The sequence below is a fragment of the Lytechinus variegatus genome, chromosome 7 (assembly GCF_018143015.1).
Source record: "Lytechinus variegatus isolate NC3 chromosome 7, Lvar_3.0, whole genome shotgun sequence".
Lineage (NCBI taxonomy): Eukaryota > Metazoa > Echinodermata > Echinoidea > Temnopleuroida > Toxopneustidae > Lytechinus > Lytechinus variegatus.
The window spans coordinates 7,405,334-7,433,210 of record NC_054746.1 but is presented as its reverse complement, the minus strand read 5'-3'; the positions used below and the strand labels follow the sequence as shown (position 1 = coordinate 7,433,210).

Genomic DNA, 27,877 nt, shown 5'->3' with positions numbered 1-27,877 from the left:
ATCAACCGATGGAACATATTTGCTGTAATAATATATAATAGGTTTGTTCAGTTGGACGGTGCGACTGGGGTACAGGGTGCTACAAAACTTTTTAGAAGCACTTGCCCAGTCGGGCAAGTAAATTTTTAAATAGTTCGAATATACTTGCCCAAAAATCTATTTCACTTGCCCCAAAAATCCTTGAAAGAAAGTTTTACCTCTTCAAAAGAAAGTTTTGTGGTTTTATAAACCATTGACCTTTTTTTCTCTCTTTTGACATGAACTGATCGACCTTGTTATTGCATTCCTTTTTCCAAAGTGATTTTATCTTTACCTGCCATGACCAAAATTAGGGTCAATATATCATCGACCCGAAATTTGGTCATTCTACTGTAAGAATTTTGCTTGCTCAATTCGGGCAAGTAGTTTTGGTCTTCACTTCGAAACACTTGCCCGATTCTAACTTTTACTTGCCCCGGGCAATCGGGCAAGTTCTTTTGTAGCATCCTGGGGCAGAACCTTCTCACGGGAGATCTTCAGAAGCGGTCTGACGGTTGATCCAATTTTCTAGTAGGATCCAGGGATAGAACGTCCAGCTTTGAATGCCTTAGCTGCCGTCTGAACTCGCTTCAATCTTCTTTCCTGGTCAATCAAGCTTTTATGCTCCTCTGGGAAAAAAAGAGAGAAACGAAAAAACCTTTGAGGATAAGTAAATTAGTACCAATTGGTTCTTATGCTCATTACGTAGTATAGAACCTTATACACGAATATTTCAAAATGTTTTATTCATCTTAGACTTCGTCGTTTCTGGAAAACACGTTTTTTTCATTGACTCTGTAATGTATTTATTTAGAATGCAACGAGATGACAATACAAAATTACCATGATTAATTTCCAAATCTACTTTTGGATTTGTTCGGTTCCCAATCACAATTATTATTCTAAGTGGTGTAATGAGCCAAAAAATTTGAGGGGGCCAGATATGGCGCATCAGGTATACAACAACAAAAAATGCGAGCGAAGCGAGGTAGCAAAAATTTCGACAATTTTTATTGTAAAAATCAAATTTTGTGATAGATTTTAAGATAATATTCAGAAAATAATATCGTATTGCACCTTTGTCCCTTTTCTTTTCTCTTTTTTTTTCTGGTAGTGATTTTTTTTGGGGGGTGGGGGCAAGCACCCCAAGCCCCCCTACACGCCATTGAGTCCAATCACAGATTGATTCCCAAGAAACCGGAGAAGTCGGCCGGACTACTTGACATGAGAAGTACATCGGGGCTTCTTTGACTTTTTATAATTATATACGAATAGTCGGGAAAATGAAGCGAGAAAACAGTGTTTGGTTTTATGCATCAGCGACGCGCGCACACCAGGTTAGAGATAATAAATTGTTACGTCATGGTCCTGCGCACTGAGCGTGAATAAATATTGTTTCTATAAACAAGAAATGAGTTTGACATTAATTTTTAGGAACTATCAAGCCTTATTATCTGGAAGTTACTTGGAACATGCCGTATACGATCATCATCAAAAGGTAATTCTTATTTTTGTTTTAATTACATGTATTCTATCTAGCCAATATTAATACATTATATTAAGCAACACTGTAAAAATATTTGGTAAAATTTTAACTAGCACGAGGTTAATTATGTGTCCAACTAAATTTGGGCAGTATTTTCCAATGCGGGAAGCATAATGTCCATAAGGTTAAGCAGCAAGTACTTTAGAATGGGCAAAATGTTCATCACACCGGATAAATAAAAATGCCCCTTATAAAAAAATGCCCAATGTTGGTTGCACACATAATAATATTACCCTAATGGAGCATTTTTACCCAATATTTTTTCAAGTGACAGTTTACTGTTTAGCAAATTGTGCAATCAATCCATAATTTGGACACCAGAGACTTACATGAATTCGACAATTTTTATGGTGATTCAATTTCAAGACAAATAAATTCAACCGTTTATTATTTTAGTTGAACAGTATACCTTCTTTGTTATGATAATTTTAAAAAAGTGATTATCAAGAATAAGCATCAATAATAAGTCGAAATTATAATTTAGTACTAGATCTAAATTAGATGTAATATTAATATGTAAAAAAAATAAGATAATATTATGATTTCAATGATCTCTGGAGAATTTGATTTCGTAATGTGCCATGTTTTTTATCAGCAACTCGGCAACTTAAACTGTGATGGCTAATAGGACCCCATGTCCGGTGATCTTAAAGCCATTGACACCGGTTACCAAAGATAGCATCATCAACCGTCGCATACAAAGATTCAAACAAGATGTAAGTAAAAAAAAATAGAAAGGATATATTCAATTATGATACCCGTTTATGTATTGTTTTATTGTCATTTTTTGCATTAAGTATGATTGTTATCATTGATGTCACTCTCATGACAAGCATCATCATTATCATCTTCATCATCGTTATTATATCCTTCTCCTCATCATCATCATAATCCTTATCACCTTCATTCTCATCATCTTTATCCTCCTCCTTATCATTATCGTTATCAACATCATCATCATCACCTTCATTCTCATTATCTTCATCCTCCCTATCTTTATCATCATCATCACCATCGCCACCATTACCCTCATCATCATCATCATTCTTATCCTCATCATCATCTTCATTATCCTCATCACCATCCTTCTTATCATCATCATTATTATCGTCGTCATCATCATCATCACCTTCATCCTCATTCTCACCATATTCTTCCTCCTCCTTATCATCAACATCATCATCAGCACTATCATTACCATCATCATCACCTTCATGATCATTACCACCATCATCGCCATCATTATTATCATTAGTATCGTTATCATCATCATGACATCATCATCATCCTCATGATAATTTTTATCAATAGGCCTATACTCATTTTCATCATCATCCTCGTCGTCGCCGTCCTCACTATATCATCATCATCATCATCATCAGTAGTCAATTCGGAGTAGTATTGTGTTATAAACAAAATATCGCACATTCGTTTATAACAACATACGGTTTTCAAATTTCATCACAGGATGTGAATGCTTTGATTGAACTCTTATTAATCACCCTCGGTCTCCCGAGCAACGCGACCCCCGCTGATATAGTTTGTAGACTACAGCTGAAGATGGCTGACCGCGACCCGAAGCTCAACGACATCAAGGTACAATCCAAATAATAAAGAATCAATCTATTTTTCTTTTCATTTTTTAATAAAAGATAATTCATACTCTATTAAAACAATTGGATTGGAGAAAATGCTGAGAAAACATCTAAAATATCTCTTGCATGTCAATGATTTGTATACTTTTTTTCTATTATGGAAATAAAGTTGAATTCGAATATCCTTGTCTCTTCTGCTGGAGTACTGTTTCGGACAGATCTTTTTTAGGGGATGATCTGGGGAGCGTTTCATCAACATTTTTGTATGACGAGTTGTCAGATCTGACAACTTTCCTTGATTCTGATTGGCTGAGAGGTAACTATGGTAGTTGTCGGATAAAACGCTCCCCTGTTGTATCGCAACCCACCCCACCGACTGCTTTGAGATAATTATGACGTCACATGTCTTTTTCCGCGTTTGCACTATCGTCAACGTCCGTCATACTCCGTTTGATATGTTACTTTGAAAATAGATGGATTCAGTAATGCAAAATATTGCGTAAGGAGATGCATTAAGATGTTTACCAAAGCCTTTTAAATTGAGAGTCGTTGATCAGAGATGAACTATATAGGCCTATATACATTCAATATTGAACACTTTGTGCAGTGTGAATGATCATTTTTGTCGAAATTCTGCAAAATCATAACTACCCTTATTAATGAAAGAATATCCACAAATTCCTGGCTTTTTATCAAACAGAATCTCGCAATTGACTTGGGTATTGGAAGTGCTGGGAATGTAGATGATGATGACTCCATAACCTGCCAACTCAGACGAAAGTTTGTTGAAATAAAATCCAATTACCTCTTACAAAAGAAGGATGTAAAAAACTTGCGGAGAAAGGTCCTACGACAAAACTCGACGATAAAGGTACATTATCATGCAATCCAATTTTCTACTTGGGTGATAAAATTATTTTATCCGAGCTAGGACAAAGCCCCTCCGAAAGATAAAAAATTCGTCAGACCAACCTCAGACTAAACCTTCTCAAACTCTTTCTGACTAAACCTATCTATCAATCAAGGGACAAACCTAGCCCCCTCCCCCCCCCCCCCCTACATGTGCAAAGTTGTACACCCCCATTTTGAAAGTGAGACTTTTGACTGAATACAAATTTGTTTAAATTTTGATGGTTTGGTTTTGGACGATTTTTGGTTTGAGAATATACATTTTTGGAAGGTTAACCCACTGGCGGATCCAGGGGGGGGGATCCAGCCCGTGCCCCCCTCCTTGAGAGCCATAATCAAAATTTGTATTGTAAATATGCCGTTTTTACCCAACTTTGGGGGCTTGTCATCGGGAAAATGTGCCCCCCCCCCCTTTGGAAAAAATCCTGTGTCCGCCCCTGGGTTAATCCTTTTGCTTTATATATTGCCTAAACAGATTTGCAAATTGATGTGTCCTTCCCCTTCCCATAACTGGACGCACCCCTGCTGCATATCTATTTACTATCTATAATTAAATCTTTTTCATAAATAGTCATTGCGTCTGAAAGTGGAAGAGGCAGATAAATCTTTTCAGAGGATGGAGGAGGAACTAATACTAACGAAAGAAAGAGAGACTTCATTAGTTTCAGAGCTAAAGGTTTGACATCATTATTTTCCTACAATTGCCATATTTGTAAAATATTCTCCTGATGGTGTTCGCAAAATTGAAATGCATGTAAATCTGATTTTCAGAAACGCAATTTTCTGGTGACAATATAGAGAATCACTTAAAAAAAACCGATTCATTTATGTTTATATCAATTATCTGTTTTCATATGAATTTAGAGTAAAAGAACATTTTAAATATTATCGTGTTTTAAAATTCAAAATTCACTAAAATAAATTAAAATAGAGTTATCTCCGTTCAGGTGAATAATTTGAGTGTTTTGTTTTTCAATTATGACAGAGGGAGAAAGAAAAAGTTTCAGGCCAGGGTGAACATATTCACAAGATAGAAACACAGTATCTCGGAGTGATCAAATCAGCTGACGACTTGAAAGCACAACTAGAAGTAAGCTGTGTTATTGTTATATAGGTATATCAGTGTATCGAGATCTTCGCTTCATTGATTACGAAAATATATATATGTATATATTTATTTATTTATGTGTGCATGTGTTTATTAATTTGAATTAATGAATGAATGGATGAGTCTACTTGAAGTCAATTTACAATGTGACAGTCTGGGGGCGTTTCATGAAAGGACTTGTCGGACGTTTTATCTGACAAGTCCCATTTTATCCGACAGTTACCATAGGAACAGTGCCTCTCAGCCAATCAAAATCACGGAAAGATGTCAGATCTGACAACTTGTCGGATGAAAATATTGATGAAACGCTCCCCTGATGACAGGAGACAGCGATCCGACAATAATGTAATAGCTTTACTAATAATGCAAACATAAAAGTGCGTACATGTACAAGAATATCATTCATATTCAGCATCAGCATACTAGTTTATCATAACATTTCGCAATTATATACATCACTTCAAGAAGTACGTTCTTTACGTGTAGGCCTATATGAAGAAGATTTGAAGTTACAATATCCTTTAACTTTTTGTGTGTGACAGGCTAGTCAGGACCAAAACGTGAATTCTACAAGTAGAATTGCTGAAATGCAAGATGAAATCGCTCGTTTGAAATCGGAGAAAAAGCAGTTTGAATCACAATTAAAGGTATGTTAAAAAACAACTATCCTTTATATCATCATCTTTGATCATGATGTTAACGAAATATAATTTTGATAACATAAGATAAAACGGATTTAACTGAAATAAACCAAAAAATGCATTGTCATTACCAAATTTTATTCCCCATCTCCATCAGATTAAATTAATCAAAATAATACAACCGACTGTCACTGGTTGGATATAGCGATCAAAATAATGAGAATGATTTCGTATTTTGATTCTAAAAGTTTGTATTTTCGAGCATTTTTTCCCATTTCCTTTACATAATGGTTAAGATAGACTTTATTAAATATATTTTCCTTAATATCATTGATAATAAGGCGGGGAATGAAATCAATCTCCCACCCCACATTCATTGGTAGGAAAAACATTTTTTACTCATTCACTCTGCTCGCAGGAAATGGAAATGAAATTTTCAAAAGCAGAGAGTGATGCTGATGATGCTATTAAGGAAGAGAAATATCGAACCGATGAGGTCAAGAAAGAGATGACATTACAAATAGAGGTAGGTCTAGTGGGATACACTTGTCAAAACTTCTATCAGACTATAACAGCTCGTTGAATTTCATAGTCCGCGCATTGCATTATAACGCACCATTCAAATTTACTTTCATAGTCCGCGCATTGCATTATAACGCACCATTCAAATTTACTTTCATAGTCCGCGCATTGCATTATAACGCACCATTCAAATTTACTCAACTTTGCGAACAATTGTTATTTCTCTGCACCATCTCTCAACATTAAGAAACTTTGGCGGGTAACTGCAAGACTGGTTACACTTCGTAATTCCGAAGGTTCGTAATTCCGAAACACGTGAATTGCGTATACCTCGAGGTTCGTTAATCCGAAAACGTAAAAGGGTTGGTTAATCCGAACATTTGTGGTGTTATTCCGAAGGTTCGATCATCCGGAAACGAAATAAGGTTCGATGTTCCGAAGGTTCGTTATAAATCCGAAAACGAAATAAGGTTCGTTGTTAAGAAGGTTCTTTAGTCCGAAAATGAAATAGGGTTCGTTAATCATTCAGTTTTCGGACTGACGAACCCTTCGGAATTACGAACCTCATTTCGTTTTCGGATTAACGACCCTTCGGAATTATGAACCTTACTTCGTTTTCGGATTAACGAACCTTCGGAATTACGAACTTCACTTCGTTTTCGGACAAACGAACCTTCGGAATTACGACCCTCCAAAATACGAAGCTTCGGAACTACGAAGCTTCGGAATTACGAATGTATGCGGCAAGACTGACAAACTGGCAATTTTCCAACTAGATATATTACAATTCAAACTGAGAAACGTTGCTAATTTGAACCATTGCTGGATTTTTTGGTAAGTGCATGGTCAAATCTGAATATATAGATTTACTCCACTGAATTGTATTATTAACGTATACCCATCTGGCCATGGATTGAAACAAAAGGGCCTATGCGTAGAAAATAATGCATACTCGTATTCTGAAGTCAGGTTTAACTTAAACTAAAGTTTAAAGTTGTGGTTTAAGTATGGGAAGCCAAAAGTATCAAAATTTTTATTAAGTTGTATGTTTCTTATGTTTACTCTGCTCTTTCCTGATTCATCGATGGTGAAGACAATCTTCTATTTATACTTCTTAGATAATTATGAATGATTTAAGAGCCAAATGAGCTGAAATATGATATCTCTACCGTTAGTGATTTATGTTACGAGTGGACATCCATACTTAAACCACAACTTTAAACCTGAGTTTAAGTTAAACCCGACTTCAGAATACGAGCCGTATTTAAAATATATCCAGATCGGCTGTGAATGGTGACCAGCCAATTCTTCTTCCTTTTTTTTAATCTTTAGGATTAACTTTAAAATCTCTAATGATTTAAATTCAAATCGTTTCGCTTTATGTTCTAATCTTAATTATATATTCGGCTGGTCATTATTCACAGTTTATCTGGATTTATTTCAAATCCTTGGAATTTACAGTGTATTTCCTGAAAACTAAAAGGGGGAATGGGATATTCAAAATGATTAGATATTTTATTTTTATCTTATATGACGTAGCATTTGAGTCGGAAGTCAGGGGCAATGGAGAAACTCGTCAATCAACTTGAGAAAACTCTTTCATCTCTGGAGACAGAAAAAGACGAATACCAACAAAAACTACAGGTATCAAATTATAATGATTTCACTCATTTGATATCACCCATCCTGAAAAGCTTGTATTTCTCGAATTTTGTTCCTACATTATCATGATTATGATCCTTTCCCGCAATGACTTTATTTTACAGGGGCCGCGGAGCCGAGGACAAGGGGAGGACTTCAACCAACCCATCTTTTTTTTCAATTAATGTGCACAGAAACGTATGAACATTGTGATTTTTTTTTTTGCATTGTCAGCCCACCCCCATCTCCCCACACTTTCAAATCCACGACCCCCGTTTCACATGTTCAACCTATAACCTATTTGCGTTTAAGCGTGAAATATAAGATAGTATACGGTCTTAGTATTTAATCGTAGGCCTATGTATTTGATATTCATTTATATTGTCATCTTCTTTAATGTGTAACAATTTGCTTTGTTATTATTGTTGAGAAATGAAATAATCTTGTTTTAAAACGTGAACAATCTAATTGGAAAGCACTGGAATATGGAGTGTGTACATAACTTATGCCTTTAATACTCCGCCAATTCGCACTCAGTGTCTTTTATTGATTCCAAACAGATAACGTCTGAAAAACTGACTGAAAAAGCCAAGCGTCTGCAGGATTTCGAAAAGATTTATTTTGAAATGGAACAGGAAAATACTGATCTCCGCTCCATACAAAAGGTATGGCTATTAATAATAATAATTATTATCATACACAAATTGAAAATAAAAAGTTATAGTTGTGGTACATTACTGTGAATACATAGTTCGATCTTTTACGCTACTTTTCATATACTTTTGATGTGGAATATTCATAAAGCATGTAGTTTCAAAACGTTATAAAATGAAACCTAATTAAGATGGCGACGACAGCAGCTATGAAGAAGATGATAATGCTGATGATGATAATGATGACGACGATGATGCTGATGATGATGACGATGATGATAGAAATGACCCGTCAGTACCATCGTCGCGACGTTGGTACCGATGCTACTGTTGATAATGATCTTGTTTTTTTCGTTGATAACGATGAGGATCATTATTGATTATATTTATTACATGATCGTGTCCATTTCACTTGCTGGACGGAGGCTATATATTCTGATTGAGGAAACGTGAAAAATTTACATGTACCTATATAGCAATTTAACAAATAGAAAAGAAACTCATCACGATACCATGGCTATTCTCAATTACACATAAGATATTATGCTTTCCGTTTCAGAAACTTGAAATAGATAACCGGCTGACTGGAGATAAAATGGAAGAAATGAAGGGCAATATCGGAAAAACTTTAGAGAAAAATAAAGAGCTAATGATCCAGTTAGATTCAGCGCACGAGGAGTGTTTGGTACGTATTAAATCGTTGGTAAAAAAAGGGGGGTTGGTCTTGAAGTCCCCCGAGATTTCGTTGTTGTTTTTTTTCATCTTTTTATATGGTAATTTCGCACCATCCGCAATGATATGATATTGATAGACTAAATACATAATATTGCCTCTAAATGCTTGAAAGGACACACTTGAAATATGCTTAAAATTAATTGTTAGGCAAATTAAATCCGTTTGTGTCCAGTTTTATGGGATGGCCTCCAAATCAATCGAAGCAATATTATCTCAGATGTTTGAGATGTTGAATGCCGCTTTACTTCTTACAATTATCAATCAATCAATAAATAATGAATTCCTTCATTAAAATTCATTACATATTGTTTATAATATTATTGTGTTATCGTTGAAATTAATTGACTCAAGTTCATATGTTGTATGATGATGTTGTTGTCGAGAGACTATAAGCGACTTACTTTCATGGCTTCTTAACTGGCCTCTTTTTTCATTTCTATTACTTTTTAAAGCATAATATGCTTGATTTTTCTTACTTTTAAAATGTTGAATTCTTTAGAAAATGATATGAGTTTATTGAATTTGTTTATATTTATACTACGCAATTGCTACTGAAAGATCATTATTATTATTTTTTTTGGGGGGGTTCATGGTTGATTTGCATTTACGTATTTTTCTCTTTGTATGTTAAACGATGGATAGAGAAATTAAATAAACTAATAATAAAAAAATGCAATCGAGGGAAAATTAAGGTATATATCCTTTCTGGTATTATAGGAAATGGAAAGAGAGCTCAAAATGAAAAATGAAGAACATTACTCACTTCAGAAACATTTTCGTGATATTACTCACGAGAATGAAAGACTGTCAAATGAACTGAAGGTATGTTTTATTCGCGATCACATTTCGCTTTTAGTTTGCTTTATCGTTCATGTTACTTTTTTGTACTTTGATGTGCGGGTGCCCTTGTATAGACAACTATACAGCCAAAAGCGTTGGGAAATATCTGTAAAGTGACAAAAACCCTATAAATCCTGAAAATGGACAGATAGATTTATATGAACTTTATTAGTTTGAAAATTGGCAAGACTATATTTGTTTTGACTTGCAAGCTAAATTGGCATCCACTTGAATAGGGTTGGTCTATATAATATTGATATTTATGTATAAATAAATAGTCGATACTAAACACTCAAACGGACATTAAAGGGATGCTAAACAGACCGTTTAATTATTTAATCATTCATACGTCATTTGCTAATAATCTAATGACTGTTAATTTCCAATTTACTTTGCTAATGTTGTATGTACACTAAAGTTAATTCTGATAACACTAATTGTTGATTAGCCTTTATCGGATGTTTTGTAATTCCCACTGAAATTTCTTATATTTCTTCTATTATTCCTGAACTTCCGAAGATTTCGTCTGATAAGCTGATTGAAACATCAAAAAGTATACAAGAGTTTGAAAGGAGGTGTTTTGAATTGGAGCAGGGAAATGTGAAACTCTGCTCTAAACAGAAGGTAAGAATTCAGGATACTCCCAATATTATTATTTTGGGGGTCAAGAATAATGTTGCTATATATAGCTTTACACGAAGAAAAAAGTTTTACTCTCTAGGATATTAGGGGCTTTGCGCTGCACTGGGACGCAGCATGCTTTCAAGAACATAGAAAATGTATTAACAAATGCCCTTCATGACAAAAAGCAACCAAGACGTCTTTGTCGAGAATTGGTGAATCAATAACTGAAGTTTCGTCTTGGACTCTAGACATTCGACATGTTTGCAATTATTCGTCAGCTCTTTATTAGGACCATAAAATGCTGCTCCATGCAGTTCACCAATTCGACAAAGACCCGAACTGTTCACTGTGATTTGAATTTGTTCAGCGTCACGGTGCGAAAAGTCCCTAATATTATATGAGACCACCTGCAATTTCAAGCTTCGCCACTTATAATGACGGTCTCCTGCATTCATTAAATTATTTTCTTCAAAGAAAGGTTTATACTTGACATCGTTTTATTCCTTATTTATTAAGACTACAGAGGCCTAATAGGCATATGAATCATAATTTTTAATATTGTATATGCAAACATAATATTTGCATGTATTATACAATTAAGTCAAAGCAAATAAAGAAAAAAAACAATATTTTGAAAATTAAGTATAAACTTTTTCGATATCACCATGCAGTCAGTGTTCATATCGTCACGGTGATTTTTCATCTGACAGAAGTTTGTATATACAGCACCCACATGATACAGGCCTCATTAAAAAAAAAACAATTTTATGACAGCTATGTACTTTTCTCTTGTTTTCCTTAATCGTAAGAAGTTTGGGGCTCAATGGCTCCGAAGCCGCTCCCGTCAGATCTGTTCGCGATACATTTGGATATACGAAGCAAACTTTACAATTACAATTTAATTTTTAATGTAAATATATCTCGTTTCAACCTTTTATTCGAATTATCTATTCTTGTCTAGACTTTCCATCAGATGCTGATAGCAGCTGGTTTGTCCACTGGACTGATCACGTCAGACAAACAAGAGATAGATATTGGAATGATAGTTCAATCGTACCAAGAGTTAAAAGAACGGTGTTCGAAACTTGAATCACAGGTCGAGGATGGGGTGATTTCGTGTATTATATCTCCATCGGTAAGTTCGATGGTATTGTGCAGTTTTCCTTTAATTTTCGGTAGATTATCTTGAATTCGTTAATTCTATATAACTCTTAAACCTACATATTTGTCTATGTACCCAGCTCTTAGAAACATTGTGTGTTAAGCGCTTTTGTTGTATGTTACTCTGTCATACAGTTCCCACAATTTAAGACCATAACTGGCAAACGGAGCTATACGGTCATGTTAATCAATACTTTCAAATCGGTCTAATTTTCTTCTTGGACAAAATGCGAGCACAATATATTATGATTATTTCCCCCATGCTTCATTCACTATCAAAATAATGTCTAATATCATGATATTGTTTCAGACAGATACTTGAAATATTTTAATTCTGAATGTAATATTACATTTCGAAAACAATATGCATCATGTTTATAATTGCTGGCTGGGGTGAGCAATATTTTCTTAGCGGCAGTATATATATATTTCTTGGCGGTAGTAAACAGTGCACTAGTGGTGATAAAATATTGTGTTTTTTTATATGTTTCTGTAATTACTATAATTGTTTGATCGTTGTTTTTATTCATATTTTATTCTCTTTTGAATATCACCATAGGATGGGCAGTGCGGCTCTGAATTAGAAGCACTTAAATTCAAGATAAGTTGCCAAGATATTATGATCACCAAACTCCGGTACAGTTTATCAACGTAAGTTCATCTCAAGGAAAATTAGGGTTGTCCGCATGATACAACCATAGGGGCGTATAGTGCCCCTGGATTTTTTAATCCTCTTCAATAGGAGAGGGTCCTTTCAGCCCCCTAAAAAAATGGCGCGCGCAGCGCCTGGATAACGGATTATCTTTACTTTACAATTATATTTTCTAGTTGCAATAACGATTAATAAAAAATGTGACAGGAACGTTTCATACATAAAGCTCATTTAAACTTTCTTGTTAGACAACGTGGAATATGCAAAATGATTTTTAATTATTATATATTTTTTTCCATGAGTCTTTTGATTTCATCTGTCAATAATTGGGGAAAATCTTGTCAAGCATACATTGTAGCCTTAATATTATGATGATGGTGATGATGATAATAATACAGTTACTATAATAATAATAAACAGAAGAATAATTCAGCTTTTTTAACTTCTTTGTAAATTTGTTCTCTCGAAGGTTTCAACAGAGTGCATTGTCAAACAAAGGATCTTTAGAAACAAGTGATGTTCCAACAGTAGACAGAGCTGTCTTGTCGTTGATACCTCCAGAAGAAATCCCAACCGTGATGGAATCGCAACTAGAACCTTGGGACAAAGACGACACCAAGGCAATTGGCAAAGGCACATTCGGAGTGGTCTTTCTGAAACGACTTGAAAGCGATCCAGTGGCCGTCAAGGTTCAAGGTATACACAAAGGCAAGAAAGTCAACGAAGACGACGCCAAGAGAGCGATGTCCTTGAACCACGCCAGGACTATGAAGGAAGTGGCGGTACTGCGTCTCCTTGGGGAACACCAAGCATTCCCAAGATGTCATGGGTACACCAAGTATACCAGTTTTCCAGGACTCGTCCTAGAGTTCCTGGGTGACAAAGATACAAGAGATGTGCATTCGCTAAGCAAGGCCATCAAGACCAAGAATCCTACATTGTCGGATCAAGAATGGTTGAGCGTCGTTGTTGATATCACCGAAGGCATCCACGCCATGCATGAGAGAGACCTCCTTCACAACGACATAAAACCGAACAATATCCTACTCCACAGAAATGACAGATGGAAGGCTTACATCATTGACATGGGTAATGTCACCACGGTGACCATGCCACATAAGAATCGCAACCTGACCAATCACGAGATGGAAGGATACAGATTGGGTGTGGTCTATCAGCATCTCGCTCCTGAATACATCTTAGATGGAGAGTACAGCAGCATCCAATCTGATATATTCTCTCTTGGGAGGATCATTCACTATATCTCTCGCGTTATTCATAATTCGGATTTATTCAATCTTGCTACATTGATGATCAACAGCCACCCTCATCTCAGACCTTTATGGAAAGACATCATTCGAGTCATCAAGAACAAGAATCAGCGGGCATGTCAATAGCATGTAAATTTGGATTCTCCTGTATGAACTTATGAAATGTTCTTATCCCGGGTTCTTATTCGTTGATGCCACAGTCACACAAACGAAACCGACTCCAGACCGATCAAATCCGTCATTTTATTTCCTATGGATCGATATTATCGATCAGAAAAGTCCTGTCGAGTTCCTACGGGAGTTACCACAAACAGAAACAGAAACAGAACTGATTTCGTTGGTGTGTGACTGTCCCATGCTCTGCGATTAAATGACAGTCTTGTCTTACGATTGTGGCAGTCATGGGAAGTTTGTACGTTTAACATGTATGAACGATATAAACGTGAAAAGGGAAAGTGGTGTAATTGGGCTTACTTGCAAAGACTACCATGTAGACTCCCCACGTGATGCTCCATATCCAGCCAATCAAAAGGAATGTTACGGTGAAAAGCTGTGACACGCCCACGAAGATATTCGTACAGCACAGACCTATTTCATCATCTTGTTTGTTGTTCTGTTGCCGGGTTCCACAGCATAGCATACTAATACCTGCCAGTATTGTACCTGTGTGTATGCAATCAAAATTAAAGAAACGCAATGATAAGAAATCCGTTTGATGTGGTGTTTTTGGATAAGTTTGCCTTCATCAAATATTTAGGCTGCTCAAAATTGCATTGAAATAGATAATGAAGTCTGACTAATTTCAGGTAAACATATTTTGTGAAGCCACTAAATCTTACATTGTAATTACGATCAAACACAGTTTTTAATAATCTATCAGACATGCAGAATACTTTCTCCCCTTATGAAATGAATGAATGAATAGATAAATGAATAAATACATAAACAAATAGATAAATAAATAGATAAATCAATTAATCTATTAATTAATTTATATTAACAGATTAATAGGATTAAGAAATAAATAGAATTAAAAGGAAATGAAATATCACGAGAAATATGTTAGGGCAAGTAATCTAAAATGAAAGCATGTTATTTCGCATGCATTTCAAAAGATTCAGAATTTTTTCCGGTAAACATTTTGTGAAGCCACTTAATCTTTTTTTGTAACAACAATCTTTATCCATTACGTGGTCCTTTTATAAGGGCGGCAGCAGCAAGTTCATTCCAAGATTGGATTGCATCACTTTTCATATTCACCGCGAATAAAAGATTGTTGAAGCCTTTGTGCTTGATTAAGTGGATTAATATAGGCCTGAAACATGCATACAAATTGACAAGAGGATTCTGTTAAATATGCTCACAGCTTTTTTCATTATTAAAGTCGCATCTCGGCATCAATCTAACCAATGCTGGGCAAATAGATTCCACGGTATCCCCGCAAGGTGTTTGGTATCTCCATGGCAACCAGACTGATCACGTGATCCTCCAGTCGAATTTGATTTTTTTTCATGCCGGTTTGCTATCAAAGGAATGATTACTGTACTCTATCAGAAATATTGTGAATACTGACCAGAATTGGGGATTGGAATACAAAAATTATTGATAATCCTGACCGTTTCCCAAGGGCGAAGGCATTGGACCAATCAAGACAGAGGAGGAACGATCGCCCCTACAAGTTTTTTTACAAAGAAATTGGGGAGACCCCCCCCCAAAAAAAAAAAAGAGAGAGAGAGAAGGTTTAGGTCATGTAACTTTGTGATACTCATATTATTAAATAATAATTTAAAGAAAAATTGACGTCGCCTAAAATGGTTTCCCCTTTCAATAAACTAAACGGGGTCGCCCTATCCGCTATTTGATTTTACATTTTTTATTTTCTTTACAATGGTGAAGATGGAGATCCAAGATGTTATTTGATACTCATGTTTTTAGTATCAGGGACGATGTCCAGTGTATTTGAAAGGGATCAAGATCACCCTTTTTGTCTCACCTGCGAAGCAGAGTGAGACTATAGGCGCCGCTTTTCCGACGGCGGCGGCGTCAACATCAAATCTTAACCTGAGGTTAAGTTTTTGAAATGACGTCATAACTTAGAAAGTATATGGACCTAGTTAAAAAAACTTGGCCATAAGGTTAATCAAGTATTACTGAACATCCTATTAGAGTTTCATGTCACATGACCAAGGTCAAAGGTCATTTAGGGTCAATGAACTTAGACCATGTTGGAGGAATCAACATCGAAATCTTAACCTGAGGTTAAGTTTTTGAAATGACGTCATAACTTAGAAAATGTATGGACCTAGTTCATGAAACTTGGACATAAGGTTAATCAAGTATCACTGAACATCCTGCATGAGTTTCACGTCACATGACCACGGTCAAAGGTCATTTAGGGTCAATGAACTTTGGCCGAATTTGGGATATCTGTTGAATTCCCATCATAACTTTGAAAGTTTATGGATCTGATTCATGAAACTTGGACATAATAGTAATCAAGCATCACTGAACATTTTGTGCAAGTTTCAGGTCTAATGATTAAGGTCAAAGGTCATTTAGGGTCAATGAACTTTGGCCGAATCGGGGGTGTCTGTTGAATTACCATCATAACTTTGAAAGTTTATTGGTCTAGTTCATTAAACTTGGACATTAGAGTAATCAAGTATCACTGAACATCCTGTGTGCGTTTCAGGTCACATGACCAAGGTCAAAGGTCAATGAACTTTCTCCGAATTGGATGTATCTGTTGAATTACCATCATAACTTTGAAAGTTTATGGATCTGATTCATGAAACTTGTACATAAGAGTAATCAAGTATCACTGAACATCCTGTGCGAGTTTCAGGTCACATGATCAAGGTCAAAGTTCATGTAAGGTCAGTGAACTTTAGCCATGTTGGTTTTTTTTGTTGAATAACCATCATATCTCTGTAAGTTTATTGGTCTAGTTCATAAAAAGTGGACATAAGAGTAACCATGTATCACTGAACATCTTGTGCGAGTTAGAGTAGTATTCAAAGTCAGCACTGCTGCTATATTGAACCGCAGGTGAGACGGCCAGAGGCATTCCACTTGTTGTGATTTATTGCGTCATTGAAAAAAAAACCAAAAAAAATCATAGCCTGACCTAGCCCCCTTAGGCATACATTCTCTTTTTATTTCCTTAATTTTAATCACTTATATGCAGGTGTTTGGTCCTACCCCCACCCCCCGCCATAAATTTATCTGCTCCATACTCTCAAAACATGCTTAATGCTCAAACGAATATAGGCATATTGCAGGGGCCGCGGAACGGTTTTTGAAATTGGGGGGCTGAGCCAAAAGTGGGGGGGGGGGGCTGACCATGCAAAAATCACAATCATAATTATGGTTGTTTTTACGTTTTTAACAGGTTTTTGAAAAAGTGGGGGCGAAGACCCCGCATGGAACTTTAAAAATGTACAAAGTTAAATACGAATAAGAAATTAACAAATGCGGCGGGGTAAAAGATCTGCTTTCCTTTTTTCGATGGAAAGCTATGGCTGTTGGGCAATAAAATGAGTGGAGAGTGTAATGAAAAAAATAACGGAATATTATAAGAACGGTAGCCCGGCTAGCCTATTAAACATTATGATATGCATCATTTCTTTCAATTTAGTTTGAAAGATGTCAGAATTTATAAGCGATCAATATAATAAAAGAAGACCTTGATCTCTGACATTTTAATTCATACCTCGGGCAACGCAAATTGTTTGAATCCGTGGGTAATTCATTTTTAATAACGTTATGACGGACTCGTATCGAATTAATCGATGCATTCTCGCATGCATCAGATGATGCAGGTATAGAACGAGTTCTGCCAACTGTTCAAACACGAACAAAGTGCAAGCGAAATGATATATAGTGCTATCGCTATGTAGATTTTTTTAAGGTCCTGTAAGTTTGAAGTTTGCCATATAACTGTTATTTTCATTTTGTGACATTATTGGTATAATACCGGTGTAATAATAATTATTTTGTACCTTGTTTTGATGAAAAACCAAACCTATATCAAATTATGAAAAGGAAGATAGTAGAGCTGCAAGGTAAAATGTATCCTAGGAAAACTACCTACCCCAAAATATAATAAAATATAAATAAACAAATATAATGAAGGTATTGATATAGAAATGAAAAAAAATGAGTGAAAAAATAAATAAATAGATACTTAGATAAATAGATTTTTACAAATTATCAAAGTAAGCATTAAAATAAAAACATATTATAAATCCATCATACTGAGCATTTAGCATTATGAGATGGATATAATATTTTAGAAATTGTATTCATTTATTATCATTGTTATTATTATTACTGTTCTTATCATTATGGCCAAGTTGAAATTTGATTATTCTCTATTGTATTCTGAAAGTAATTAATCATAGCTATTGATGATGACTGTTTGGTGTTTTTTACTCTCCAGCAAACTTCCTTTGCCCCTTGGACATAACATAATGGCGTAAATCCCGGGAATGGGGGATATATGCCCCCAATTTTAGGAAAGGGGAGGGTGGCTTGTATAATCATCATTGATCAAATCGATGCAGTTAATGAAACACTCATCTTTACAAACTTATCAATTTATAGGGGACTTTAAATCATATTGATTAATACAACAATGTAATAAATATTTCAAATATGAATTTTGCTAAATATTTGGAATGTTGTATAATCTCTCAATATGATTCTTAAAGATTATTCAAAATCTTAACTTCCCATATGCATCATTGTCCTATTTCCACGTTTTTTTAAGTTTATATTTTGGCCTGTGAGGGCCTATGATCATTTCATATCACATCACCTTGTTTTCTAATAATAATGATCCCATTTTTTCCCATTCCCATCTCACCTTTAACCAGTGATCAAATGATCAAACATTAAATGTTTATATAAAACTCATTTGACATTTTCTCGACTATAATGAGTTTTATTTCAACATTACATGTTGGAATAAATCTCATTTGAAATTTTCTGGACAATAAACCCATTTTGCTCTTTTTATTTATTTCTTATTCCTTTTCTTCTAAAGTTTACATTATTGATAATTTACCCTTATCATCCTATGTAACAAATGCATATTATCTTAAACGACTGAAGCCAATTTTTAAAGGCTCGCTCACTACGCTCACTTACCGCAACTTTTCCCATATAAGCCCCTTGAAAGACGATTTGGTTATCATTCTGTCTTCCATCTATTGAAAATTTGCTAGCTCGCTTCGCTCGCATTTGGATATTAACTGCAATTCAGTAGTTTGCGTCACAACCTATCCATTAAAAAACATCGTGAGAGTCCTTCAGGTGGAAGATAGAAGTGTTATGTATGCAGTTACATACCCCTACAAATATAGCCCGTGATGTGATAATTACACTTGAAAGAGGCTTTTGGACACCATTCTTTCGTGCACATACTGAAAATTTGTTCGATCGCTATGATCATTTGCCGCATTTATTCCATAATAACACTTCATGAAAGGCGATTTTGGTCAAGTCTTCTCATAGCTATTGAAAAAATATCGTGAGAGCCCTTTAAACTTGAAAGATAAAATGATTATGTTCATGGTTATACTTATATACCACCGTATATGGTGTGGGGGTGTCACCTAAATTCATTACCAAGTTTGATTAAAACGAATACCTTGCCAGTGCGCTTAGAACACCCGTTTCAATCGCCTCGTAAATGTGTATTTATATATTATTTTTGTTTCTGATGACAGTATGCTGGAATATATCAGTCCTTTTCAATTGAAAAATGCTCACCTAAACCTGGCACAAGAATGTTGAATAAAAGAAGGATCCAAGCCAGTTTGACTGGTAGATACGGAATAGCAGCTAGGAGGGGATTGTCCACAGTGTTGACCCGAGACACCTGCTGCTGACTATCACCCGTTCCACCTTTAGGCAATTCAGTGAACGATGCCCCCGTCCCCATGGCGATAAAAGCAGATGCCACTCGACCTGATGCAAGTGAGTTCCTTGAGCTTGGCCTCGAACCCGAACCCTGGATGGATCCATTCCTAGATTGCCTGGTCCAGACCGAGTTCTGGCTGAGGTTGTCAACATCCGTTGGCTTGTCATTCTTCATCAACCCACTTCCGGTATGAACACTGGACTCGGAGCCGACAGCGGTGATAACCACCTCCGGATTCTTCTCTCTGGTCTCTGGATGATCTACCGCTCCTGCTGCTCGTTTTGCAGGCGATGGCGGCGCGTCCAGCAGATTCCTGTCTGGGGCCTGGGTCGTCGATATTCGAGACTTCCATTTCACGGTTGCGTTGCATATCGCAGAGGACTTGGGAATTTCTGAAGTGACGGGTATCTGGTTGGGTAACTCGACTGCAGGGTCTAATCGGTGGTTGATCGAGGTATCCCCAAGAAGCTCCACCTTGTCACTGCTCGGACCGTTTCGCATCATGCTTGGTTTCGTTCACTATGGTTCTTACAGAATAATAGCAAATCACTTTTCGATCGAGATACCACCATGAAATCTTATTACATCGTGAATGGCGTGGTAACTAATTTTTCGCCTAGATCTTCAGTAAGTTCAGAGTGGTCCTTGTCCATCGAGGGTTTCAATGTCTACATGTTGATTTATTGTAATCTTGATGTTTTGGTGTATTTACACCTGGAAAATGAAACATAGCATAAATAAATGAATAGATCTGACAACTGTGAGTTAAGTCGATTTTTTAAGTCCAGCATCAATAGTTGTGATATCAACAAGAACCGTACACTCCTAAAAAAAGTTTACTAGGTTTTTTTTAGTAACGCACTGCTTTCTTTTTAAAAATTTTTTAACCACATATGTGTAAATGTTGCCCAAATACAATCAAGCCACTTTGGGCAATATTAAAAATGCTCCAACTGTTGGTCATAATATTATGCAACACTTCTTGTCACATATACGCTTGGCATACTTATTTCTTAAAATTATTGCTTAACCTTTTGATACTCCGGCCGGCACTATAAAATTGTGGAAATGAATATTCTTGACGTATGCCTGGTTTATACTTGAATACAAAGCTCATGCGAAATTATATACAGACCTACGGAGATGACATTGTCATTCTTGTATATCAATCAGATAAGAAAGAATAAAGTATGTCCAGTAAAACGCTATAAACTTTCTTTTTAAGAATCAGAGAAATTGTAACACAATAGTAAGTGAATGCTTAGTTGGGCGTAAATGCCTGTATGAATGTTAACTGTTTCATGGACAGCTGTATGGTCAAATTCGTTAAATATAAATTATGGTCAATCGGAAACATTGAACGTTGCTTACAAAGAAATTTGTCAAAAAAGGTAAATTCAATAAACAAAAGTTTGGCATCTAATGCCCAATTTAGTGTTTATTAGACAGCACGTGACAAAACGTTGGTTTAAAGATAATAAGCAACTAACTAACTGACGTGGTCATAAACTAGCTACTGAGAGATGTCCAATAGAAATTGTGTATGACGTAAATATGTATAATATTCCATTGGTGTATATATATATGTCAAATATTACCGTTTGCAAAATCACTGTGGAGATGGAAGTTAAAACTCCTACATTCATTATCAATGCAACAATTAAGGCCATGATTAGATGACTTATGACAACGAAAATTATTCAGTCTTTCACTTACGCATATAGCTCTTGGCAAACAGTGGTTCAGCAGGCATGCTCAGTATAGTCATCAATTAAGTAGAAAGGTAAGTGCTTCAGATTTGAACTATATCATCTTGGTTGTGAAAAATCACGCCACTAATCCCAATAATAATTGTAACTTAAAACCGTAAGTCCTTGTGGTAGCTGTTGTGAACACACTTTTTAACAGTCAAAACAACGCATCGACAAGAGTCGACACCAATCATCAATACTGTTCACAGTGATACATGGGAATTCCATATGTCCAACACTCACTGAGTTGCGTGGGCTATATTATACATTCACCCAGTCTCGTTTATTAATTAAAAATAGAGATAGCTATGGAACATCCCGTGGTTGAGGTTTAACATCCAAGGCTCTCCGCTTATTGATCGATTGACAGTCCTCCTTCGCAAGGCAATCGCTTTGCTCCGCATTCACCCAGTCAATAACAAGTAATATCTGTCTTGCTTACAGACATTATTAGCACCTCACAATTGCAGCTATCAGCGGGGAGCCGGGTATATAATATATTATAATGCCCGAATATTAACGGATATATTGTTATGAATACGGTGTGCCATGACTATAATTATTGAATAGTGAACATGAAAAGGGTCCAATAGAATAACACATTGAACGTTCAAAGTTCGGTTTAGCATTTATATTGAGTTATCCCTCCGAGGTCACAGTCATCGATCGGGGCGATTTTGAACTTTGCACATTTTTATAGACGGGTTTAAGAAAATGAAAAGAGCGTTTCACGAGAGGATTTTATGAACGTTTCATCTGACAAGTCGCATTGTATCTGGCATGTTTACATTGCTTCTCTATCAAGTAAAAAAAAGTCAAGGAAATTTTTTTAAATCCGATAACTGTCGGACAAAGATGTTGATAAAACACTCCCCGAATAGAATACTGACCGAAATTGTTTGTATGTGTAGCCGAAAATCGAAGATATGTTTTGTATGCCAAGTGACCATAGACTTATAATAATGACAATGAAAAAAAGGATTTGAGGTTTTTATATCGAGCCTGCAATTCTTAAAAAACAAATCATCAGAGATTGTAAAGGATCCTGTAATTTCTATGAAACAATAAAGATAATCGGAATAATTCATGCGCCAACTTAAAATGATATCGTCTGTAAAAAAAAAAGTGCTTTGACTGAAAAATACCAGCAAGAATCCATTATGATTTACGATTATATCACAAGATCACCCCTGCCAATTTACTATTCATGAAATCAAAATATCTCTCATTTTGACTCAACTTCTGTGCCTGAATGTGTTTTCGTTTTGTCACACGTCGGCGTATACAAATCAGTTGTCATAGCAACGTGGTTATTTAACAATACTGTTGATCACGACCCCGCATCAGTCTACCCCAACACTGTTCAGTGAGTTTTTTACAACAGCACCCAACCCCTGCATTGTACGGAAATAATCAAATTGATCGATTGAATTCGTAATTGAAATAGCGCCATTCATTGAATTTGAAAATTAAATTATCAAAACCTCCGTCACCTCAACAGCGTATAGTGATGAAGAATTAGGAAACATGTTTTACACACGATAGCATAGATGGAAATTGGGGGCACTCCCCGTCCCTCCTCCAAAGTTCCACGAGAAGAAGGGGGACTAGCATACCTACAGGGGGGGGGGAGCGCAGTCCTGCATGACGAGTCACACTATGAGATCCCCGGCCAAAATCTCTCCATACTCTCTCGTCATTAACTCATCAATGTCACGAATGGCCTCCAATTCGACTAATTTTCTACTTGGCCAAAATCACTCGTTTTTATCTCGTCAGGGTGAAAGGGGGTAGTTGTAAAAAAGTTGGAAAAAGGATATATTTGAGATTTTTCATACATCGTTGAGCCAATGGCGAAGGTCAGAGAACTTCAATTCCTCTCAAATTTTGACAACGGTCGTAAACCATTGCTGAATCACTAGAAACCGTTTCGATTTAATGTCCCTTTTTACGAGCGGCCGAAGGGCGCTCACTCCCCAGATAGGTCATCAAATAGTCTGTATATTCATACATTGGATTGGATATGATAATGGCATCGACCAACATGGCCAGCATTTTCTATTCTGCAAGTAATATAGTTAATGAATTAACAATGAAATGAATCAATGTATCATATACTTTAATTCATTTTTCCACCAACACCATTGTTTATTGTTTTTTTATCTGACATTCCCACCAATTTGGTCTGGACAAACAACTGTACGTAGACTATGAAGTCTGGCCCCGATATAAATAGAAGGTCATTGGTCTGGGTGAAGTATAGAAATTAGCTAATCATGATTATTTCCCTATCTCATTTACATGATATCGACTAAACATGTAAAAAAATGAATAGAGTATGAAATTTCATGTTAAAACAATCCTTAAACGGAGGAAATTGATACACGAGAAGTCGACTTTCTGCACATGGAACATAGCCTCATGTCAAGACTTTTGGTATCGGTTTATTATTTTGTTCTTTTGGTGGCAGCCCCATAATAAGGCTATTTCTGCTGCCTTCTGAGCTGTCTCCTCATTTCACAAATCATTTCGATTTCTTGTGTATCTCTCGCATGAAGAAATATTAAGCTTACCAACTAAAACTTTTAAAGCAATTTCCGCCAACATCTAAATAATTCTGGCACTATGGTGGTTGTAGCAGGGTTTTTTTTTTCAATAAACCTCGCCTGAATTGAATTAAATCAGTGGCGTAATGACCCCCCCCCCCAAAAAAAAAAATAATAATAATAATAATAATAAATGAGGGAGCTGTATAGCTTTTCGGGTATATTTATGAAAAAGATTTCAACATTTCAAAACAAATTTACGATATTTTTGTGATAAATGTTGGCATAATACTCAAATAATAAATTTGACACTTCTCTATTTTTTCATTCTTAATCGTGATTTTAATTTCTTTTGGGGTGGGGGGTAAAGCGCCCCAAGTAGGGGGGGGGGGCATCTGTGCGCCACTGGAATGATAAAGCTTTAAGTTGAGCTCCCCCACCATACTTCGAGGAAAAGGGGCCCAACTGCATAAGGCTCTAAAATACCGTAAACACGATTCCACCTATTATAATGATCATGGTACTGCATCCGTATTCATTGAAAATATTACGCAAGCTTTGTTTTCAAGAAAAAAAAATAATAAAAATGATTTTTAAATCATTAAATAATTGATTTACTTATTTATTCAATCATTTATCTATTTTCATGTACAATGAAAATGTTCAGGACAGGCCTAACGGAAGAGCTGTTTTGATTAAATGCAGAGACGCAGTCATGTGAAAATTACAGTTATTTCTTGACGTTTGTTTAGAGAACCTCTATTCGTATGCTTATAGTATGCAAATATACTTCTTTCAGGAAGGATTTCCCTTAAATTAATACAATATTAGGTCTATAGGATATATATATATATATATATATATATATATATATATAGGTATATTCTCAAGCATCAATGCGCTCCGCTGGTCATGCATTCTATATTTGTACAGGTCTAGAATTCACTGTTAGAAAAAATAGAAGAAGTTCCTGCAGCAGAGTCTCGAGAACACCTGTAATCTAACCGAATTGCGTAATCTTACAGGAAATTGGTATTTGATGTATGGAATCTTACAAATTTCCTTGAATAAAACACCCTTTTCCCCCTTTTTAAACAGACCTGTTCTGTTAAATTGCAGAAAAATACTTGTTTTATGAATTTACAGAATGATTATTACGCAATTCGGTAAGATTACAGGTGTTCTCGAGACTCTGCTGCAGGAACTTCTTTTATTTTTTCTAACAGTGTTGGTATACATTAAATTGTCATCGCCATGAGAGTCATGTACAGACGCTGGCGCAAAAGCATATTGAAATTCCTCAGTTTATTTTTTCATTGGGTAACTCCCGCCACCACTTATGGCAGTTACACTATACGGGCGAAATTTTGAGTTATTGTATATCCTTGGTTTCGCCATGGACACATCCGTTGAGAATACACGCATGTATGTGAAAGAGGATAGAGAAAGGGAGAGATGCGTGATTGATTCAATCCATATGTTGGCATTTCATTGTAAGTTTGTGCTCCAACTCTTGGAGCTTGGAGTGTGGTAATATCTGTTAATAGCTCTATGGTAATATTGATAGAGAAAGTCATTAAACTTCTGTTTATTCTAGTGTAGATCTAAACACTTCGTTTTGTCCAATATAAAACAGATAGACAAACAATCAAAGTATAGACACACTGGCGTGAATGTAAGCGGTGGTGTCATACCCTGTCATCTTTGTGGAGGCGGATGATATTTTTTACAAAAAAAGTCCTATCCCATACTGCAAGGCAATCAAGAGTGTATGATGAGATTACATTGATCAAATCAACCCGTTAATGACACATTACGTTTGGACAATATTTCCCATATAATTATCTTTGCAAAGTATCCAATATATATGGTGACTGCATCATTTTTTAATATAAGTTTAAAATCTGTCCTATAAATTTTTATTTTTATTTTAATCATCCTGCTATTTCCACGTATTTATATAAGCCTGTTGTGGCCTGTGGTGGATTATAATTATTTCATAAGGCATCCTAGATAATGACAACAACCAATTTGACCAGCAATAACTATTCTGAAATTAAATATGCAGTTTTTAAATTAGCAATTAAATGAAGCAAAGTGTAATAAATATAACACCAACGCCATTGTTTTTGTTTTGTTTAACTGACATTCCCTCCCGACTGGTCTGGACAAACAAGAGCGACTGAAATCTGGTCCAAATAGAAGGTCATTGGACTAGGTGAAGTACAGATGGCTAATCTATTTCCATTGCTCATTTACACGATTTCGAAAAAAAATATGCAAAAATGAATAAAATATGAAATTTTATGTTTAGATAAACTTTGAACAAGAAAATTGACAAGTAAGCTTTTCTCCACATTGAGCATAGCCTCATGCCAATACATTTGATATAGATTCATTATTTTGTTCTTTTGGTGGCAGCACCAATAAGGCTTCTCTGTATTCTATGCCTTCTCCTCGTTTATAGTATTAAGCAAATGTAACACTTAAAAGATGCTGATAGTGGTGTAGCGTGGTGATTGTTAGTGTTACAAGACAAGATCCAAGACAAATCAATAGTCTGTCACACAGTGATTATAGTTCATTAGCATTTATTCTAACGATGATAAATACTAATCAAGGATGAATAGATAAGATATATACACAGTAGGAAATATAGCTGGTTATAAATTATAGCTGTTATATTAGGTACTCCCCAACAAAGGCCATATGGTAGCCCCTAAAAAGGGATGGCGAGGGAGACCAAGCAAGCAGTGTCCTCTCGTCAAGAGACGGAGAAGAGAAGTTCTTCTTTTATTATTTTGGGGGTACAACTCTTAGTTTTGCCTATTAGGGGGGAGGAGTTAAACAATGTATCAATTAATCAGGAAAGAAGGGTGGAGCATAACCAAAAATGAAAGTTTATTTGCAACTGACTTCAGGGAGCAATTATCTGGGAAGGAGTTTCGATGGAGGATAAAGTATACCTCCTTATCACCTCTTAGGAGGAACAGTCACCACAATGCAGTGACAAGGATACCACATCAATCTTTGCTTTAAACAAAAGGAGCTGTGTCAATGGAGAAAGGAGCATTGAACTTTCTTTCAACCAATTTACTATCTGGAGTTTGTGAGTTTACACAAACATCCAAGCGTGTTTAAAAGTATAATCCGTTTTACACAAATATGAAATGCAGAGTGTTATATTTACAAACATATTCGTTTTTATTCATTTTTATCTATATTTTTAATTGCACACATTTTATCTCTCTTCTTTATCATTTACTATTGTGAATATAAATCATTTTTAATTCTCAATTCATTTTTCAATGGGTACTCCAATCTGAACAATATTTACATCTAAATGAATAGAGTATAATTCACAGAGCAAAATGCTGAAAATTTAATCAAAATCGGATTAGGAATAACGAAGTGATTGAATTTCAAGTTTTATCAATATTTTGTGAAAATAGTTATCTGCACGTTTAATATTCATTAGGTGGGCTGATGATGTCACATCCCCATTGTCTTTTTTTAAATGTTATTACATTAAATCAATACGTGTAAATGATGTGTTTCCCTTTTAATGAAATCAGTTGAAGCAATGAATATCTGATGCACTTAATATGTTGTCAATGCATTTTTTTCAGTTCTTGCTTGAAAAAGAATGTATAAAGCTAATTTCATATAATTAAATACAAAAGAACAAGTGGAGATATGACTTCACCTTGCTCACTGAATATTCATAAAGACATGCCT

The 27,877-nt window shown here is 35.6% G+C and overlaps 2 protein-coding genes across 3 annotated transcripts; one reads left to right on the top strand and one right to left on the bottom strand.

Annotated features, from left to right (window-relative positions):
• Positions 1–339: 339 nt before the first annotated feature.
• On the bottom strand, positions 340–22,180 carry LOC121418333. The gene is made up of 4 exons (XM_041612147.1): positions 21,559–22,180; positions 19,692–20,556; positions 14,391–14,579; positions 340–647 (listed from the first exon to the last, which is right to left on the bottom strand). Exons 2-4 carry the CDS (start codon positions 20,344–20,346, stop codon positions 547–549), a joined length of 945 nt encoding a protein of 314 aa, XP_041468081.1. The 5' UTR covers positions 20,347–20,556; positions 21,559–22,180; the 3' UTR covers positions 340–546.
• Positions 6,243–14,231, top strand: LOC121418332 (probable serine/threonine-protein kinase irlB). 2 transcript variants are annotated; one of them, XM_041612144.1, is made up of 8 exons: positions 6,243–6,343; positions 8,541–8,645; positions 9,193–9,318; positions 10,086–10,190; positions 10,728–10,832; positions 11,794–11,967; positions 12,553–12,644; positions 13,115–14,231. In XM_041612144.1, the coding sequence occupies exons 1-8, from the start codon at positions 6,245–6,247 to the stop codon at positions 14,040–14,042; spliced, it is 1,734 nt and encodes a 577-aa protein (XP_041468078.1). In that variant the 5' UTR covers positions 6,243–6,244; the 3' UTR covers positions 14,043–14,231. The 2 variants fall into 2 exon arrangements, with proteins under 2 accessions (XP_041468078.1, XP_041468079.1); XM_041612145.1 differs by lacking the exon at positions 10,086–10,190.
• Positions 22,181–27,877: the final 5,697 nt, after the last annotated feature.